Source organism: Vicugna pacos, chromosome 3 (genome assembly GCF_048564905.1).
Source record: "Vicugna pacos chromosome 3, VicPac4, whole genome shotgun sequence".
In the NCBI taxonomy this organism is placed as follows: Eukaryota; Metazoa; Chordata; class Mammalia; order Artiodactyla; family Camelidae; genus Vicugna; species Vicugna pacos.
This window is the reverse complement of record NC_132989.1, coordinates 21,397,236-21,416,215: the sequence shown is the minus strand read 5'-3', so window position 1 is coordinate 21,416,215 and position 18,980 is coordinate 21,397,236. Positions and strand designations below refer to the sequence as shown.

Below are 18,980 nucleotides of genomic sequence, written 5' to 3'. Positions count from 1 at the left end.
TTTATTCAGAGAGATAAATACCCCATAGACAGGGAGCAGGCTATTTCAGAAAGCTTGCTCAGTTTCAAGTAAAAGTAGATACACACTCCATAGACAGAGTACGGCCCATGTCACTCAGAAGGGAGAGCAGTGGTCAAAAGGCGCGGTGTTCCTGGTTCTTATGGGCTTGGTAGCTTCAACTTCTTTGGGGAAGGGGGTGGGATTCCCAGACATTGGGCCATCACCCACCCTTTGACCTTAAAACTGTCCTGGCACCTGTGGGAGTACCATTTAGCATGCTAATGTATTTCAATGAGTGTATATTGAGGCTCAAGTTTTACTGGGAGTTGGCTGTACCACCATCTTGGTGCTCACTGCTGTGTCATTCTTTTAATGGCTGTGTCCCCCCTTCCCTCCTATCTCACCCTGACTTGTCTGTATCCTGATAAAACTTTTCTCAAAAGCTGGCTACCATGAGTTTCTAATCTTTGCAATAAGAGTCAAAAGTAATATGCTGGTGAGTAGAGAAAGGCAGAGTTGAGCCAACCCGGAGTTCAAGGTTTATTCCTGAACGGCTTGGGGAAATGATACAATTGACAGAAATAAGGAAGGGGAATGATGAGGCAGTTATGTGAAAGTTAAGAAGTGGATGGCCCACTGAGTCAAGAGCTCTGGATCAAGGAGACTGACTGAGCCACGGCCCACTGGTGGTTAATGAGGTGGTCTTTGTGTCAGAAGAACAGCAATGGAAACTGGGAGACAGCTGAAAAGTGAGGGAGTTGTGAAGGAAGGGGAGGCAGAATGTGTTACTTAGAAACCTGGCAGCAGAGAGAACGAAACAGAATGGTTGCTGAAAAGGGCGGGAGGATCAAATAAAGAATTTTTCCCCCAAGATAGGAAAGACCTGTGTATATTTCACGGAGAAAAAAAAAACTAGTAGAGAGATGTATGCTCGTCATGAGGGTCAGGATAACTATAGAGACAAGGGTCTAGAAGAGATAGGAAGTGAATGGGACTAAGAGCAAACACACAGAGTTTGGCCTTAGAACAAAGGAAAGAGACAGACCTCTTCAAATGAGTCTGTGTTCTTGTCATTTCCTCTAACTCACATGGATCCTTGCATTTATTTGTACAGTGTGCGACTAAACATCCACAGCGGGGCTCCCAGCTGCTCACAAGTTCCATCCCTCTTCACATCACTCTTTGCTGACCATGTGCCAGGCAATTTATGCTTTGTCATGGGAAGGGTACAATGCTCAAGCCCATCTTTCAGATGAGGAAACTGAGGTAAAAGATACTAGAATTCCCTTGACCAAGGTCACCCAGCTGGTAAGTGGGAGACCTGGTTGGATGCCACAGTCTCCCTTCCAGAACTTGTACTCTTCTGTGCTGCTTCCTGAAACTTTCAAGAGTTGAAAATGATTGCCTCTAAGGAGTAGGACTAGAAGGGAGAGAGCTGTGTGTGGCCAGCATCTCCTGGGTTCTGTAATAAGCCTTTTAGTACTGTTTGACTTTTTACTAGAGTAGAATCTCCTTTCACTGATCCTTTCTTAAGTGGGAGGTCGAATCCACTGAGCCTAGCATGGTCCCTGCTCTTTGCAGGCAGGCTCTTCCTTAACATGGTTCACACTTAGGGAAAAACAGTTTGACCACCTGGCCAACCTCAGGTCCACATCCTACAGGGCATAAAAGGCTTTCTATGACATGCTTAAAAAAAATTTTTTTTTTTGCTTTTTTTAAAACAAAGACAAAAACTTGTAAAAAGGAGTTTGCATTTTTAATAATACAAATTCCTACTAACAAAAAGCAAAAAGAACTGATATTGGTGCTGAGGTGATGACTCAGCCTTCTCAGTGACAAGGTGAGGTCACTGGCTAGAAGAGACAGGATGAAAATGAGGGCCTGACCCTCTCCAAACTGTCCCCCACACAGTAGCCAAGAGCCTTTTTAGGATCCCCCTGGCCTGATGATGCCCCTCCTTCCTTCTTTGATGTTTCATGCCCTCAGGACAGAGTCCAGACATGGGGTGTGGTCGCTATGCAAGATTTTATGCTCTTGCCCCATTTACCTCTCCACGCCCTCCACAATCACCCGCCCCAGCTACAGCCACACTGATCTTAAATTGTGCTCTCTTTGCCTCCCTGAGTCTTTGCACCAGCTGTTTCCCTGGCCTGAATTGTGTTTTCCCTTCCCTTCTTCATCTGGCTAGTTCCTTGACCTCATCATTCGGGTTCATCAGCTTAGATGTCACTGCCTCCAGAAAGTCTTCCTGACTTCCCTGCCTAGGTTATGGGCCTCCCCTAGGTGTTCCCGTAGCATCCCATACTTCCCCCACATAAAACCACACTTCCCAGTATTTGGGTCCGTGTGTGCTCCCCTCTCACCCTGATTCTGGACTGACTCTGTGAATGGCTTTAACCAAGAGTGTAGGAGAAGTCACTGTGAGGGGCCAGGCCGAAGCCTGAGGAAGCCTGGCAGTTTCCACTTTCATACTTTTAGAAGCTCTGAGCCACTATTTAAGAAATCCAGCTCCCCAGCTGGAGAGACCCTGGGATTACATGGAGAAAGAAAGAGGCCTAGTTGAGCCTTCACAGGGCCCCAGCCCCAGCTGCCATCTGACTGCCACCTCATGACAGACCCCAAGTGAGACCAGCAGAATTGCTCAGCTGAGCCCAGTCAATTCACAGAACTACGAGAGATAATAAAATGATTGTTTTAAGCCACTAAATTTTAGAGTGTTTGCTATGCTGCAATACATAACTAAAGGACCATTCTGGATTTTAATTGTCTGCTGAGTTTGTTTGCCCTGATAGACTATTTTCTCTGTGAAGGCAGGAACCATATCCATTAAAAAAAAATTATTATATACTCAGGACATTCTCCAGCGCAGAATAAGATCTTCTACACTTGATTAGTGCAAATTAAGAATGTCTACAAAAACGAAGGCAACAACAAATGTCTGGAATACTCACTTTGTTGAGTTCACACTGGTACCAAGGGAAGGTGATTAACTGGACATCAGGGCAATAAGTTCCCAGTATAAGTTAGTCAGCATACCCTTATAGAGGGATTGAGTCAGACTGACTTTGGGCCACAAGCCAGCAACACAGAACAACCTTGGGAGCAGAAGAGAATGGCTAATGGTTTGGGCCTGGAAGTTCAGGCAAAGCTAAAGTCAAGGAAACAAAGCTGTCATCCCCGATGGTACTCCTCTGGGCAGCACTGACCAGGTGACGTGGTGCGTCAGTGGGAACGCCAGCTGCCCTCGCCAAGCACCCCTCACTCAAATGGTTTGTTAGTGTTCCCAGGCTTCCAGGGACAAGAGACATCAGAATGCCATTTGACATATCAGAACAGACAGCTTATCTTCTTCAAAAATTTTCAACTTGCTTTCAACACGGAGGGCACTCAATGTATGTGAAAGGAATATATTTCCACTCACATCAATAAATCTCGTGACTGGGGTCTGGTGGCTGTAATCATTATCAGCACAAGATGTCCAGTCAAGTCAGCGGGCATTGTTTGAGCATCTTCTGTGGGCTGACAGTTTGTGTCAAGCCTTATGTGGGATGCAGAATAGGAAAATGCCATCCCTGCCCTGACGGAGAGAGCTGGGGAGACTAGACTTACACAAATGAGATAATTAAATAATGGGACAACATACAATTACTGCAAAATTGTGTAAGGAATTAAATGCTACAGGAATTGGGAAAAGTGGAGAGCAGTGAGGGCTCCAGCTGTTGGGGAGTTGTCACTGAAGAGCTGGATGTGGCCGAGCCTTGAGGAATGAAACCAAGTGCAGACTAGCTGCAAGGAAGAAGGATGCAGAAGTGCCAGGAACAAGAAGGGAGCCACACCAGCATGGTTGTTATTTTCTATTGAGGTGATAACACAAGGAATGTGAGAAGTGGCTGCCCCAAATCCCAAAGCAAGGGTATTTCTCGTTTCCCAATACTCACACTTGTGGGCTTTTATTCAGTTTCTTCCACATGCAATGCCTTTCTCCCTTCTCCACCTGGTGAACTTTTGCTCATATTTCAAGGTCCAGCTCAAAGGCAACTGCTTTTCTGAATCCTTCCGTGGTATCCTACAACCCAGTGCTCACGCTTCTCCTGGAATGTGTCTATGTCTTCCGCCTACTCACCTCTACCACTGCAATTCATAAAAACTTACATTTATTTGGCTTTTATTATGTGCCAGGGACTATGCTAAACATTTTAAATGTGTTATTTAAGCCTCACAGCAATTGTATGGGGTATTATTTTTCCTATTTTATAGATAAAGAACCTAAGGCTTAAAGTGGTTAAGTAAACTGCCCGAGAACACACAGCAAGGAAGTAAGACAGCTGGGATTCAAATCATCTTTGAAACTCCAGAGACAGCTCTCATCGCTGGACCAGGTCTTCCTGGAGGCTCTAAGTGCTCCTAATTCATTGGTCTTTTCAGATTCTAGGATGGTGGCTGACATATGGCTCAAAAATTGTTGAAAAAATTACTTCAGTGGTCATATAGCATGCCTGGGTCTAAAAGTTGGTACCTGAAGTACTCTTTTACCCCAGGTAGAGACTTCTACCAACCTAGAAATCATATACCTGGGGGGAAGGAGGAGGGACTATAAGCAACTTACACTTGAATTTGAGGTCCTTTATTTCATGGATGTTAAGTGTGGTGAAAGAGGACAGATTCTTTGCCACAAAAGAACACACGGACAACACTGGCTGGGTCTGAAGATAGGAGATCTGATTAACATACGGGAGGCCTGGAGGCCAGTCTCCTCTTAGGTATTTTGAAAGCAGCCCTTCAAGTTGTCCTTGTCAAACCAGGAAGGACCAGTCGAGATCACCCCATCTGACTCTATCGTGGCACAGACTGAGACCCAGACAGGGGAATGGCTCGGCCAGAGGCTAGTATAGTGAGACAGGGGTAGATCCCGGGAATCGGAACCCCACCCGCAGAGTTTTTCATCGCCTACGCAGTCGGGCCTGGGCCTTGGGCAGAAAGCTCGGACTACTGGCTTCCTCTGTCAGACCCTAAGGCTCCTCTCCTCCACGCTCTGGGCCCGATGTCTCCCACCACCTCTAGCCTTGGGGCCTGGGGAAGATTGTCCCTTCGCGTCTCCACGGTGTTGGCAAGGTCGTCTCGCACCACCGAGGCCACCCTCCCCCGCTTCTCAATGGTCCTGCGTCTGAGGAGGTTCAGCTCCGCCACCTACGACCCCCGCCTTTGCGCGATCCCCTCATTCTTGTGCGGGCCAATGACACTTCCTCCACGGAAGGCCGGGCCCACATCCCGGTGCCCTTGTCTCAGTTCACCTCCCCGCGGCCCCAAATACGCCTCACCCCCACTTCCTTTCGCTGGGTCCGTCCTTCCGGCTGGGCTCCCTTCTAATTGGCTGGCGGAGAGCTTCCTGGGGGACTCGGCCGCTCGCAAGGCGCCACCGCGGCCACTCTAGCCGCCGTCCCGCGCTTTGGCCTCGCTCTTTCGGCTGCGATCTCCCTATGGTGCTGGCCACGACATGTGGCGGCTCCCGGGTCTCCTGGGCCGGGGTAAGGGCTGCCGGAACCGCGGGTCTGTGGCCGCTGAGACTTGGAACCGAGGAGGGGGCGGGCTGGAGGACGGAGCCAAAGCACTGGTGGGCGGGGTTAGAGCAGAGGAGAGGCGGGGCTCTAAGGGGCGGGGGTAGATGCGGAGTTCTGAGCCGAGGGAATTTGGGGTGTGGGCGTGACCAGTGGGAAAGGGTGGGGCTTAGATCCAAAGAGATGGGTGGGGCTACTGGAAGGGGAGGAGTCAAGTAGAGATGGCGGCAGAGACAATGACGGGGTTAGTGGAGGCCAATCGAGTAGGCAGGGCCAATGAAGAGAGGCAGGATTTAGAGACAAAGAGCTCCAAACCTAGAGCGAGTGTTTGTGTATGAATGACTAGTCATTTTAGAACAGTGGTTGTCAGCCCTGGGAGGGCATCAGAATCACCCAGGGGACTTTTTCAAAATATAGATACTCAACTCTGAATAATCCTGGTTTATTGGTTGTGGGGTGGCATGCTGGAATCTGTCCTAGGCCTAAGATTCCCACCTGTAAACTTGTTTAAGAATCTCTGCAGAAGCAGGTACCAGTGATTCCTGGGTTCCTGGGGTGGGGCTCTGTCAGTGGTCATAGGGAAGATTGGTGGGGCCACCACTGCCTCAATCCTGTTCATGTCGAAGTGACTGATCCTTGTTCTGCACAGCTCTTCCCCATCTGTCCAGATCTGGCCTCCGTGGGGTAACCCCTAAGTCCACCAGCCCAGATGGGCCTCAGACTACGTCCTCCAACCTCCTCGTCCCTGTGCCCAGCTTTGACAGGTGAGAAACTGCCATTCCATCACCCATGTTCTCCCCTGGCCTCCCTCTCCCCCAACTTGGGACAGAACTCGATAGCCTCTGTTGCATCATCTAGGTCCGGCCCCCATGGCCCAGGCCCAGGCCCAGGCCCAGGCACAAGCAGGGGCCCAAGGTCCCATGGATGGAAAGATGCCTTCCAGTGGACGTCTCCCCGTGTCTCCCGGAACACGTTTTGGGATGCCATATCGTGGGTAAGTTTTCCCCAGTCCTGTCCTTGACCTTCAGTGTGAATGACGATGCTCCTGTGTTGAAGTATAGCCTAGAAACAAGAGCTTGGGCATCATTGTGCCCACACTCAAGATTTGAGTAACCCATGGTGCTGGAGCATATTTGGGGAAATATCGCATTCCCCTTCTCCCTGCTCCCCACGTATTTATTCCTCTCATTCAGTAAACATTTATTTAGTATCTTCTCTGAACCAGGCATTTTTGCTAGGCACTTAGTGACATAGCAGAGAACAAGGTCGATATGATTCTTGCCTTCATGAAGCTTACAACTAAATAATAGTAACTAGCTAATATTTTATTTATTAATGTAAAGAATTATATATGCATTGTCTTCTTTAATCTTTACAAAATCTTGCAAAGGAAATACAATCCATTTTATTGGAGGAGGAAACTCTGGCTCTGAAGCTTTAGGTAACACACTTAAGGTCACACAGCTGTTAAGCAGAGGAACCAGATTTAACTCTGGAGCTCCTGCTCTTAGCTCCAATGCTGTACCAGCTTGGTTGCTGCACCTAGTATGGCTCGTAAAAGTACGTGGTACAAATCCTGGCCCCATAATAGTTGCTCAATAAATATTTGTTCAATCTGATCTATAAAGTCAGATGCTCAGTAGCTAATACTGTGTCTCAACAGGGCAGCATCTTTGCCTTCCAGGTTCTGCTTATAAGATATTCCAAATGAAGTTGCCACTCACATCACTCTTGTGTCTGTCACATCTCATCCCTCTTACTTTCATGCTGTGTACTTTGGGCAAGTGATCTGACCTTTCCAAGCATCAGTTGTCTTATCTCTGACTTGGTGTCATCAGCAGAGCTGAGCCTGGAATGTCTCCATGCCATAAGCATGTCTTCCTGCGGAGCTGTGGACTAAGGGCATAACACACCTTGGAGAGGGGAGTGTTTTCCCATTTTGTCAAAGATCTGAGCCTAGATCCCAGTGGCCTGATGCCTTCCCTCAGCTCTGTCACTACTGCCCAGGTGAAGGGGCCTGAGCACAAGCTATCTCCAGTGCCACGGATACATGTCCCCACTATTGACATTGCTGGAACCTTCTCTTCCTTCTGGCCTCAGCGCACACAGCATACTTCTACAGAGAGACTTTGTCTGACTCGCTATCCTGTCAGGGCTCCCTCTCATGCTCTGTGTGAACTCCTGATTTGTTTCCTTAGTGGCATTTAGCATAATTTGTAGTTATTTATTTCTCTGTGTACTTGGATTTTGTCTTTTTCCCTCAATGAAGATATAAACTCCATGAGGGCAGAGACTGGGTCTGTCTTGTTTCCCACTGTACACAGTGCCTGTGGCAACAAATAAGTATTTGGGTGTCCCTTCCTGTGTTGTGCACAGGAAGGGACAGGGAAAACCAGGCAGTCACTGGACTAGGAGCTAGCTCGGGTCTTCTGCAGACCTGTCAGAGAAGAGACACCTACAACAAGCCTGTATCTGTGAATGTGTGTGTGTGGTGGGCTGGCTGGGTTGGCGGGGAGGGGGGTTGTGCCAGGCTAGAGTAAGAGTGAGCCTTATGGGAAATGCTGACCTGTCTGCATCTGGCTGCAGCTGTGGCCAAGCCCAAACTTACCACATCATCTTTTTGCCTACTTCAACTCTGTTTATTCAGTCACTCACTCACGCATTTATTCATTAATACTATATCTTAGTGCTCTGCCAGGCACCGGGGATACCTTGGTGAACAAAACAGACAAGGTTCCTGCCCTCATGGTGCTTAGAGACTAACAGGAGAGACAGACCTTGATAACTCACTGTAGAAATGACTATTTAACTAGCAGCGCACTCAGGGCTCAAGAGGGGAGGTTTGGGTGCTCTGAGAGTGTGTAGTAGGGGAGCGGCCGCAGCCAGGAGTCAGGCAAGGCTTCTCGAGGAAGTGGTGTTGGAGCTGAAGGCTGAGCCTGAGGGAGTTGCCTGGCAGAGGGCTGTGTCCCCTGATATGCTGTCTTCCGCAGGGCACTCTGGCTGTGCTGGCCCTGCAACTGGCAAGGCAGATCCACTTCCAGGCGTCCCTGCCAGCAGGACCTCGGCGAGCGGAGCACTGCTCTTGGCGCAGCCCCCTGGACCGTTTCCTCTCATCTCCCTTGTGGCCCCTGCACTCCTGTGAGCTCTCAATCCCGGGGACAGGAGGGCTGGGCTGGGAGTTTCTCTAGGCCAGGAAGCATCTCTGGACACACCTCAGGAAAAGAGCCATCAGCAGCTCCTCGCCTTTCCTATCTGTAGTCAGAGGAAGGGGAATGTGAGGAAGTTCTGTCCGCCCAGGGTGCAAACCACACCTGCCCTCCAGGGTCCTCCCATGTTGTCCCCTCACCGTCTGTGGAGGGAGCCCCAAAGGAGTCCAGGCTGTTTTACATCCTAGGTGTGGCTTCCTGCCTACCCACCAGCCAGGTTAGGTTAGGTCATTCTCTGGTCAATCATTCATTAATAAGTGAATCTTTACTAAATAGCTGTTATGTGCCATGGTATAGAGTCAAAGCAGCATGATGGTTAAGGCTCTGGAGTCCCACTGTCAGGGTTCAAGCCCAGAACTGCTGGTACTAGTTTTGTTTCCATAGATAAGTCACTTTTAACTTCCCTGTGTCTCAGTTTCTTCATCTATAAAAGGGGGTAATAATAAAACCCACGCCATAGGTTTCTTGCAAGGACTAAATTGAGTTAATACACGTCAAGGACCTAGGACAGTGCCTGGCACGTAGGAAGTGCTCCGCAGGTGTTAGTGTAAGTTCTTGCCCTTATTATTATGATTATAATCATTATCAATATTACCGTCAAAGTGCTAGGTGCTGGCACTGGAACAGAGAATAAGGTAGATGTCTCCCTGCCCCTGGAAGAATTCAAGCAGAGGAGTGATTTACGCTTAAGATGGGGGACCAGCATAAAGATGGCACCCTCTCCACCCTTGCAGAGGAAAGCCAAGTGAGGAAATGGAGAAGGGGGCACGCGAAGGATGCGTCACAGGAGTTCCCAGATTCTTCCTTTGGCCCCTCCAGACCTCAGGGAGGGCTCAGTCACCCCGAGCAGGCTGAACTGATCCTCTTTGACGTGAGCGCTCTCACTGGCTCTTTTCAGCACTGCGGAGGTACGTTCTGCCCAGCCCTGACCACCCGGCTCCTAGGCACTCTGGCCTCAGGAAACTCAGGCTGGGTCACGAGGAAACCGCCACTCAGCCCGAGAGCCTCTCTTCACACAGCTCCTTGGGAGCAGCTGGTCTTCAGGGTCCCTCTGAGGAAGGTACGGCCCCTCATCCTAAGTCAGCAGCAGGCCAGTGGGGTGGGGGTGGGGAGCTGGGCAGATGGACATTTGTTGCTGCAAATGGCAGATAAGGGAACTGTCATTCCTGGAAGCCCCCAGGCTTTCTGGGGCAGTTTAGAATTATCTGGGTTCCTGGCAGTAGTGCTGGATGGAGGGGCTGGGTGGACTGGGAGAGTGGGAAAAAAGGAGAAATAGCACCTTTCCCCCTTTACCCTGGTGGATGTCGGCCCTCTCCCTTGCAGATCCCAGTGACACTGGCTTCCTGGAGGCCAGCAATAGCTTCAAGTCAGAGGCAAAGCCAGCCCAGCCTCAGCCCCCTGGTGAAAAGCAGGTATTGTCCCCATTTGACCACCCAGATCCCCGTAACATTCCCCTGGGCAGGTGAACTGTCCTATGATGAGTCTTTACATTTCTTCCACAGGAACAAGAGAAATCAAAAACTCTTTCCCTTGAGGAGGCCGTGACTTCCATTCAGCAGCTCTTCCAGCTCAGTGTTTCCATTGCTTTCAACCTCCTGGGTAAGGGGGTGGACTCTGCCTCAAGACAGGATGGGAAAATGGAAAGGGTATGGGGTAGATCAAACAGAGTCGGGGTAGGGAGTGGCTTACACAAGAGAGAGTTTATTTTCTCTCAGATGGGTAGACCATGGTGGCACAGTGGTGTCAGCGACCTATTTTCAGTCAGATGGTTCTGCCATTCTTAAAATGGGTTTCCATCTCAAGGTCCGGTTTGCCTCCTATTGAAATTCTAGCCAGCTAGAAGGGGAGGTGTGGGAAAGCTAAAGGACCCCTCCTTCCCAGCATAGAAGTTGCACAGATCATTGTCCCGAATGAAGACTTACGGCCATCCTAATCACAAGGAACCTGGGAAATGTCTTTAGCTGATTGATTACAGTTCCCTGAAAATTCGGTTACTGTGTAAGGAGGAGAAGATAAATCTTGGAGGACACCTTGCATTATCTGCCACACTTAGGCAGGAACAGACTCCTGAGGTGTGAAACAGGCCATCAAGTACATGAATAGGAGCACTTCCTTGCCCACATCTAGAGACTCTAGATGCCCCTCTACTATTTGTCCTGTTCTCTGCAGTGACTTGGCTTGTTTCAGGCCTTCTCATATGGAGACCCAGACTCCCAGCAGCATCTGTTGGAGTCTAGTGGGCAGGTGGGTGAGAGGCTGGGGTTCATTCAGTACAAATGGATTAAGCATTCACCTTCTGCTAGGCCCAGTTTAGTTATTGAGGATACAGTGATTCATAAGACAAAGTCCTTACTCTCATGCAGCTGACATGTATTGAGGGGGAGGAAAACAAAAAATTGGCAAACAAATAAAAAATAAAATTTCAAATGGTGTTCAATGTTATGAGGAAAATTAAACAAGGAGATGTGTTAGTGACTTGGACAAGGAGCAACTGTGATTTGGAAGGCCTCATGGTTGGGAAGATCCTCAAGCTGACTGACAAAAACAAGCCAGTCTTGTTTCCATCTGGAGAAAGAGCTTTCCGAGCAGGGGGGAGCAGCAAGTGCAAAGGTCCTGAGGCAGGCAGTTTTGTTTGTTAAAGGAACAAAAGAAAAGTGAGTGTGGCTGAAGCTTAGTGATCACCAGAAGAATAGAGATGAAGTCAGAGAAGCAAGCGGGGGGGCCAGATCAGACCAGGCCTCCTGAGCTGCGGTGATGTGTGGATCTTTAAAGTGAGTCAGGAAGCCATTGGAGGGTTTTATGCTGGGGCAGGAAGCAGGTTAGTCACATAATCTGATTTACTTTTTCAAAGATCTCTCTGGCTGTTGTGTAGACAGACGTGGATTGTAGGGAAGCCAGAGGGGAAACAGACTGGATTGGAGCTGGTACTGATAGGTAAGCAAAATGCGATGGTGACTTGGTGTAGGTTAGAGGCAGAGGGGCTGGATCGGGGACCCAGCGTGGGGAATGGGGACGGGGTATCCTTTGTCCTCTCAAGTCTTCTCCTCAAGGACGGAGGGCTCTGTGAACCCTCCACAACGAGTTTCCAGGCAGACAGGAGGTGACTAATTCACTGCTAGCTGAATGGTACCCGGCTTCTACCTCATTAGCTTTTTGTGATTTTGATAGGCAGACAGTCTCTTCTGAGAATTTTCTTGCCCATTCCTTCCTTCATACACATATTCATTTATTCAGTAAGTGCTAAGCACTGTGGCAGAACACAAAGGGAGCATAAGCCATAATCATATTTTGCATTTGTATAGAGCTTTCACCCTATGCAGAGTTATTTCTTCTACACTCTTTTTCTGCTTCTGCCTCCAGGATTTTACAGTATAATTGAGGGGACAGGGCTTGTACTCCTGAAACAGTTTAGTTCCTAGAAAAAGCCTTGTATATTAAGTCAGTGCCAAAAGAGTGTTTAAAGCCTGAGTGTGGTCTGAAGGTTCTAGAACAGAATAGGATGGGAAGGCCTGATGATGGAGGCAGAAAAATATCACGGGCAGGAGAAATAGTCTGAGCAAAGGCTCTGAGATGAGAGTTGGCTATGCCCAGCCCCTTCTCTGTTTTCCTTTTTGTTTGGCTGATAAAAAGAACATAGGCTTGATTGCTGGACATCCCTGAGTTCAGATCATGGCTTTTTTAATCTCTCAGCTTCCTCATAAAACAAGATGAACAGCATCAGCTGTATCACTTACATTATGTTGGTTATAAGCAGCCTAAACCCACTCTGGCTCACCTAAGTACAAAAAGAATCTGTTGGAATCTATTAACCTGCAAAGCCTCAGAAAGAACAGGAATCAGGGAAGCTGCAGGGATCCAGGGGGCGGTAACTGAGAGACAGCATCTTCCGAGTGCTGCTGTCACAGTAAACCTGCAGAAGCTGTTTTCTCTCCTGTCCAAACCAGATCAAGATTCAGATTCCGAAAGAGGGTCTCATTGGTTGGGAAGAGCGCAGGTAGCATTGATTGACAGCACTGGGGGGAGGGCTGTTCCCAAAGGGAAATTGGGACGCTGTCACCTAGAGGAGGATGGTGTACAGGAGGGCAGAACCCACCGTGTCTCTGGCAAACCAGTGAAATACTCAGAGGATAGGAATACAAAATGTCTAGCACAAAAAAGAAAGGAAGGAGCTTTTGGATACCTGGCCGAGGATGTAGGGAAGTTCACAGAGGAAGCTGTGTTTATGTCCTGTGCTTTCTTACAGGGACAGAGAACATGAGGGATGGGGACCACGTGGCTGCCTTTTCTCACTTCCAGAAAGCAGCAGATCGCGGCTACAGCAAAGCTCAGTACAACGTGGGCTTGTGTCACGAGCATGGTAGAGGCACCCCCAGGGACCTTGACAAGGTACTGCACCTCCTCCCTGCCCCAAAGCCTGTCCCCTGTGCTGCGCTGCCCAGAGTGACCTCCAGAGATGAGCAGTGGGCAGGGCTTGGGAAAGTCCAGCTTCTCTCTCCCAATTGGGAGGGGAAAATAAGAAAGAAGCTCCCAGCTTCTAGGAATTTAGATTCAAAATTCCGGGAGACCAGGGACCTTGCCTTTCTTCTTTGCAGCTATTATCTTCACAACCAAAACATTACCTTGATGAATAGATTAATTAATCCCAAAATGTAGGATGAGTACACAAAGATGTTATATTTGAGAATGTATTTCTTAGAATTGTATATGATGGCCAAAAGAAAAAAGAAAGCAACTTGAAGTTCCTTCAGTAGAGGATTGGTTAGTAGCATCTATGTGAGCCTTAAAAATGATGGGCTAGATCTATATTTATTTGCAGGGAAAGATATTCATGGTGTATCATTAAGTGAAAAAAATTGGTTCTAAAATAGTGAGTGTGGTTCTCTCTCCCCCCCCACACACACATAATGTATATGCATATATATGTAAATACATATAGTATATATGGGAAGAAATGTGCAAGGCTATACACTAAAATGTGCACAGAGAATAATCTTTAAGAGGCCAGATTTCTTGGAATTTTATGTTTTTCTTTTCGACTTATCTGTATTTTCTGACTTATCTGTAATGATTATGTAGTACTTAATTAAAATAAGTTTCTAACATTTCCTTCCCCAAAAAAGTTACCAGTAGACTGTCTGTTTCTCCCTTTGCCCAGGCAGCCCTTTATTACCAGTTGGCTGCCGGCCAGGGCCACAGCCTGGCTCAGTACCGCTATGCCAGGTGCCTGCTGCAAGACCCAGCCTCCTCGTGGGACCCCGAGCGGCAGAGGGCAGTGTCCATGCTGAAGCAGGCTGCAGACTCAGGCTTGAGAGAGGTGACTGCCATTGGTGCGGTGGGTCCTGGGCACCTGGGAGGTGGGGCCTCCCAGGGACCATGTGAGGCCTAGCAGTGACCAAGGTACCTTTTTCCTTCCTCCTTGACCACAGGCCCAAGCTTTCCTCGGGGTGCTTTTCACCAAGGAACCGTACCTGGACGAGCAGAGAGCCGTGAAATATCTTTGGCTCGCAGCCAGCAATGGGGTATGAGATCTCCAGACTCCAGGCATGTGGGGGATCAAGTCTGATAAAGGAAGGGGATTTTGGAACTGGTACTGAGTTCTGCTGGGCTTAGCAGACAGTTAATAGGAGCACTGGGCCAGCTTCAAACCTTAGTAACTCTCCCTGACTTATGTGTGCCCCTTGGGTGGCTCTCGTGGTGTGCGGGGGCTGGCTCGCGCCAGCCTGTGAGTATTGTCAGTAGCTTGGTATGAGCTATAAGAGGAGCATCTGCACCACAGAAATCGCCAAATGCTACAAAGCAGGGCTTTTTCCCGTGAAGAGCGGGTTGTTTAACTTTTACTAGCATACTACTGGGCTGGTCACTTCTTATTTTCCTTGTCTCTAAAATCAGGATAATCATGCCTGCCTTACCTGGCTACTACTTCACAAGGTTGTTGTGAGGATCAAAATCTAACTGAGATAATAAGTGTGAAAGCACTTTGTATACTGTACACCTGAAAGGTACACCCATCACAAGTGACCTTGTCCGGGGAAGTCAAGCCGTGAGGTGAAGACAGTGAGCAGTTCGGTGGGGGGAGGATGTCTGCGTGTCCATGAACGGGGGGTTGACCTCACCCAGGCAGTGTGACCCAGAGTTCGTTACACAGAACGTTAGTTCCATGGGCTGTTTATAAGTAATACAAGGAAAAAATGGTCAGATGGGCTCAGGAAATACTGAGTTAAAGAGGGACCTTTAATGTAGGGAATCTCAGACCTTTATGTCAGTGTGAATCACTGAAAAGACATCTGTGAGTTTGTTGTATCCTCAGGTGTCTCTGAGCAGTATATGTATCCTTATATTTTTTATTGAAGTATAGTTGACTTACAATGTTGAATTAGTTTCTGGTGTGACCAGTATATATATATGTGTGTGTATATATATGTATATGTATGTATGTGTGTGTGTATGTGTGTGTGTATATATATATATATATATATTTTTTTTTAGTGAAGTATAATCAGTTTACAATGGGACAGTTACATGAACACCAGTATATTTTTTGAGTTGTATCTTGAAGGACCAGGAGCCCTGGATTAAAGCCAGCAATGTGCATGTTCTAGACTGTCCCTGCAGTGGGGCTGCAACTTCTCCTTGTTTTCTGGCCAGCACAGTGATAGCTTCGTTGAACCCTTGGACATCAGAATACTTCTCCTTTTTCACTCTGTGTTGCCCAAAGTATCTGCAGTAGCCGTCAAAAGGGCTACCAGCCTCTTTGCCTATCTTTCCTTGAAAGAGCCCCACAGCTTTCCTTGGGCTGAATGGGCCTTGTGACCATGTCCGGGGACAAGCCTGGGGCACCCTGGCCTGCTTTAGTCACCCAGCCTGCCAGGAGGAAACGTGCGCAAAGGGATGTTGTATAACAGTACCCAGCAGGGTGGGTGTTTGGCCTTACAAATGTCCAGTGCTGGGTTCTAAGCCGGCCTGTAGCCAGGAGTCCACCATTTTTATCATATAGGCTTTGGCCTACATGTTACAGAAACTCTTTCCAGAAATTTGACTATAGAAGGTAGAAGAGAAACAGAAGCATGGTTAGAAGATTGAATATAATGAAAATATTTATCACAGAGAGGGAGAGATCAGTGATATGGGCGACTAAAGGTATGAAAATAATAACTAATCTAAGCACTTTCCACATATTGACACACTTAATCCTCACAATGATGTAATAAAGTAGGTGCTATTATTATACCCACTTTACAGGTGAGGAAACTGAGGCACAGAGACATAGAGTAACATGACTGAGGGTACACAGCTGGTAAGTGGTGGAGCCAAGCTTGGAACCCAGGCGGTCTGGCTGTAGAGGTGGGGCTCCTAATCCCTGCCGGATACCGCATCTCCGAGGAGCCCAGTTCTCAGTGAGAGGGGAGAGAGGGTCCAGGGCACAGGGCAAAGCGATTAGCCTTTTAACCTTTCAAAGGAGAAGAGCGAGTTCTCTGTAATGTATGTTCTGTAGCCCTCTCGGTAGAGATTCAGGAAGGCATATAAGGTCTTCAGAGGCCGAGCCTCCACCCTTGCTCCTGACTCTTTCAGGATAACGTAGGAGCCTGGCTCCCTGGGCTCCCATAGCAGGGCCGAGTGCTTCCTGCAGCCTTCACCCCTTCAGTGCCATCCTCAGGAAGAGAAGCTCCCTCACTGCTCTGGCCAGAATCTCCCTGGGTGGAAAGATCCCTGTCTCCTTTGCTGGGCGAGCTCTGGGCCTCCGGCTCTTCGTAGCTAAGATCCCTTGGTCCAGGGACGGTCGGGGCTGGGCCTGACCCTGCAGGGATGAAGCGCAGGCATGCCTGACTTCTGCGCCTTTCTCCTGCCTCAGTGGTTCAGTTCTCCAGTCCTGCATGAGTGTGCATCTGTGTGTCTGTCCATCTTCTCTTTTAGGACTCACAGAGCAGGTACCACTTGGGAATTTGTTATGAGAAGGGCCTTGGTGTGCAGAGGAATCTGGGAGAGGCCATGAGATGTTACCAGCAGTCAGCAGCTCTGGGGAACGTGCCCGCCCAGGAGAGGCTGCAGACCCTCTTTTCCATGGAGGCAGCAGGTACAGATGAGAGTCAAAGCCAGCAGGTCCCTCCTCGGAGCTCAGTACCCTGTGACACAGAAGGGGGTGGCAGGAGCCCTCGGTCTCCTTGTCATTTCCTGCCCCAGACCAACCCAACCTGAGTTTTCACCCCTGCTCGGTCACTGAACTTGGGCTTCATCTTTGCATCTGCAAAGGCTCTGGTTTGCACCTCTGTTTCTTCACGTCTGGAAATTCATTCATTTGCAGGATTCACTGGGATGACAGCAAAGGGCTTAGCACAGCCTGGCGCACAGTCAGCATTGAAAAAATGGTAGCTGCTCTGATGATTTGTCAGGAGAGACACTATCCTGAGGCTGCCTCAGTGCTCTGACTTCCCCACCTAGGGCTCTGGGAGCCCTGCTCACTCCTGAGTCACTTGGGCTGGCCTGGGTTAACAATGCCAGGGAACCAAGTCCTTTAAGGAGGCCCTTCTCCGAAGTCAGAGTCCAGGAACGCAGCGTGAATAAGAGTTGCTCTCCCCTCTCCTCGCAGCCCCGGGGCCCAGCGAGCTGGCAGTTAGAGGATCGAAGTCATTTTCCAGCCCATCCCTCTGCAGCCTGAACACCCTGCTGGCAGGAGCCTCGTGCCTGCCACACGCCTCGAGCACAGGGAACCTTGACCTCCTCTATAGAAGCAGGCATCTCAGAGCCAGGCCCGGAGCCCCCAGCAGGGCTGTCCCCCACCATGCATACCCCTTGGAAAGGAGTCTCGTCAGACTGGGTTTTGGCTAAGGTGAGATAAAACACAGTCACTGGTACGTCTCACTGGTGCTGGGGGGTGAGGCGGGCATGGAGGGGGTGGGATGGCAACAAAAATCGGGTGTTGGTATCCCTCTCCAGGGTGGAAATTCCAGTAGGAGATCAGGTTCTCAAGCAAATTCAAGTGCATAGCTAATAAGTGACTTTGATGGTTTCCCCTAGTTGTAGCCTCACAAATGAGCAGTGAATGCATTCAAGGTCATTTCTGGTCTACGTAAAAAGGATTTGTCCCGTGACCTGTGAAAACCTTTACTTAAGGATCCAGAGACCCTGGTCCTTGCCTTCACCTTTGTCTTTGAGCAAATCACTCCCCTTTACCCTGGCCATGCCTCGGTTTCCTCAGGCTTAGACCACATCATGTTTTGTCAGTATCTGATGTATGTGCCTCCTGTGGTTCACAAGAGGATTTGGGGTGATACTTGGGGTTTTTATTATTTTCTTTTCTTTTCTTCTTTTTCAGTTTAAAGGTTTTTTTATTTTACTAGTTGTATACTTAATATATATCATTAAAAAACTTGATTAGCATATTATAGTTTCACAGATATGAAAAATAGTGTATCAAGTTAGAGAAAAACCTTGTGACATTGTGTAAAAGGGGAGCACAGATCCAGAGAGGTGGCAGAAGTCGTCAGGTGGTTCCATGAAAGGCTAAAACCCGGGAAATACAGAATCAGGTGGCTTTTGTTCATCCCCAGTGGATTCGTGATTGTCTCCACTTCCCCTCTGAGTTGGAAGGAAGGAGTTTAGGGCGTACATGCCTGATGTAACTGCTTGACTTTTTCAGACCTCCACCCTTCACTCAGCCCTGAAGATGGAGCCTGTGGAGCCTCAGAGAAATACCTCGACTTGAGTTCCAAAGAGGCCAGGTATCCACCCACCTTCCCAAAGAACCTTAAGTCCCTGCCCAGCACTGTAAAGAAGAGGAAAGTATGTGAACGCCCAGGTTCTGGCCACGTCACCTTGAAGCAGTGGCCTGATTCGCTGTGTTGCTTCCTCAGTTGTAGACCAAGGGCAGCAGCCTACCCTCCCCCGCTGCGGGCGGATGCGGGGCATTTCACTGCAGAAAGGACCTTGGTGCTCACTTAGGCCTGAGGAGGCAGAGTGATGCCCATGGTTACGTGGCTTTATGAGTCACCAGGCCAGGACTAGGACCCCAGCCGCCTGATGCCTGGCCCAGGGCTCTTTTGCAACAGTTCTCACCGTCATTTTATGTGAAGGTGTTGTTATTGTCCTGCCGATAGGAGGGGGTAAATGGAGATTGAGCCCCCAGAGTCTTGGAGCAGGAGTGTGTAGATTTTGAGACCCTCGTTTGTGAAAGGTGTGCCAGAAATAGATGTGAGCTTAATAAAACAGATCCTGGATTATCTCA

The 18,980-nt window shown here is 48.8% G+C and overlaps 1 protein-coding gene and 2 long non-coding RNA genes across 3 annotated transcripts in view; 2 read left to right on the top strand and 1 right to left on the bottom strand.

Moving 5' to 3' along the window:
- The window catches only part of LOC107033544 (uncharacterized), a 26,967-nt gene extending 24,548 nt beyond the window's left edge, over positions 1–2,419 (top strand). The window contains exon 4 of the long non-coding RNA XR_012067460.1: positions 1,115–2,419. This is a non-coding gene — a long non-coding RNA (uncharacterized lncRNA). The remainder of the gene's footprint in view (positions 1–1,114) is intronic.
- Positions 1–5,457, bottom strand: part of LOC140691807 (uncharacterized) — an 8,801-nt gene extending 3,344 nt beyond the window's left edge. The window contains exon 1 of the long non-coding RNA XR_012067459.1: positions 5,319–5,457. This is a non-coding gene — a long non-coding RNA (uncharacterized lncRNA). The remainder of the gene's footprint in view (positions 1–5,318) is intronic.
- On the top strand, positions 5,387–18,980 carry DELE1 (DAP3 binding cell death enhancer 1). Its single transcript, XM_006204515.4, has 13 exons — positions 5,387–5,525; positions 6,205–6,319; positions 6,414–6,549; positions 8,546–8,693; positions 9,660–9,821; positions 10,085–10,173; positions 10,264–10,360; positions 13,005–13,147; positions 13,917–14,075; positions 14,188–14,280; positions 16,673–16,832; positions 17,346–17,585; positions 18,396–18,980. The coding sequence occupies exons 1-12, from the start codon at positions 5,495–5,497 to the stop codon at positions 17,582–17,584; spliced, it is 1,572 nt and encodes a 523-aa protein (XP_006204577.2). The 5' UTR covers positions 5,387–5,494; the 3' UTR covers position 17,585; positions 18,396–18,980.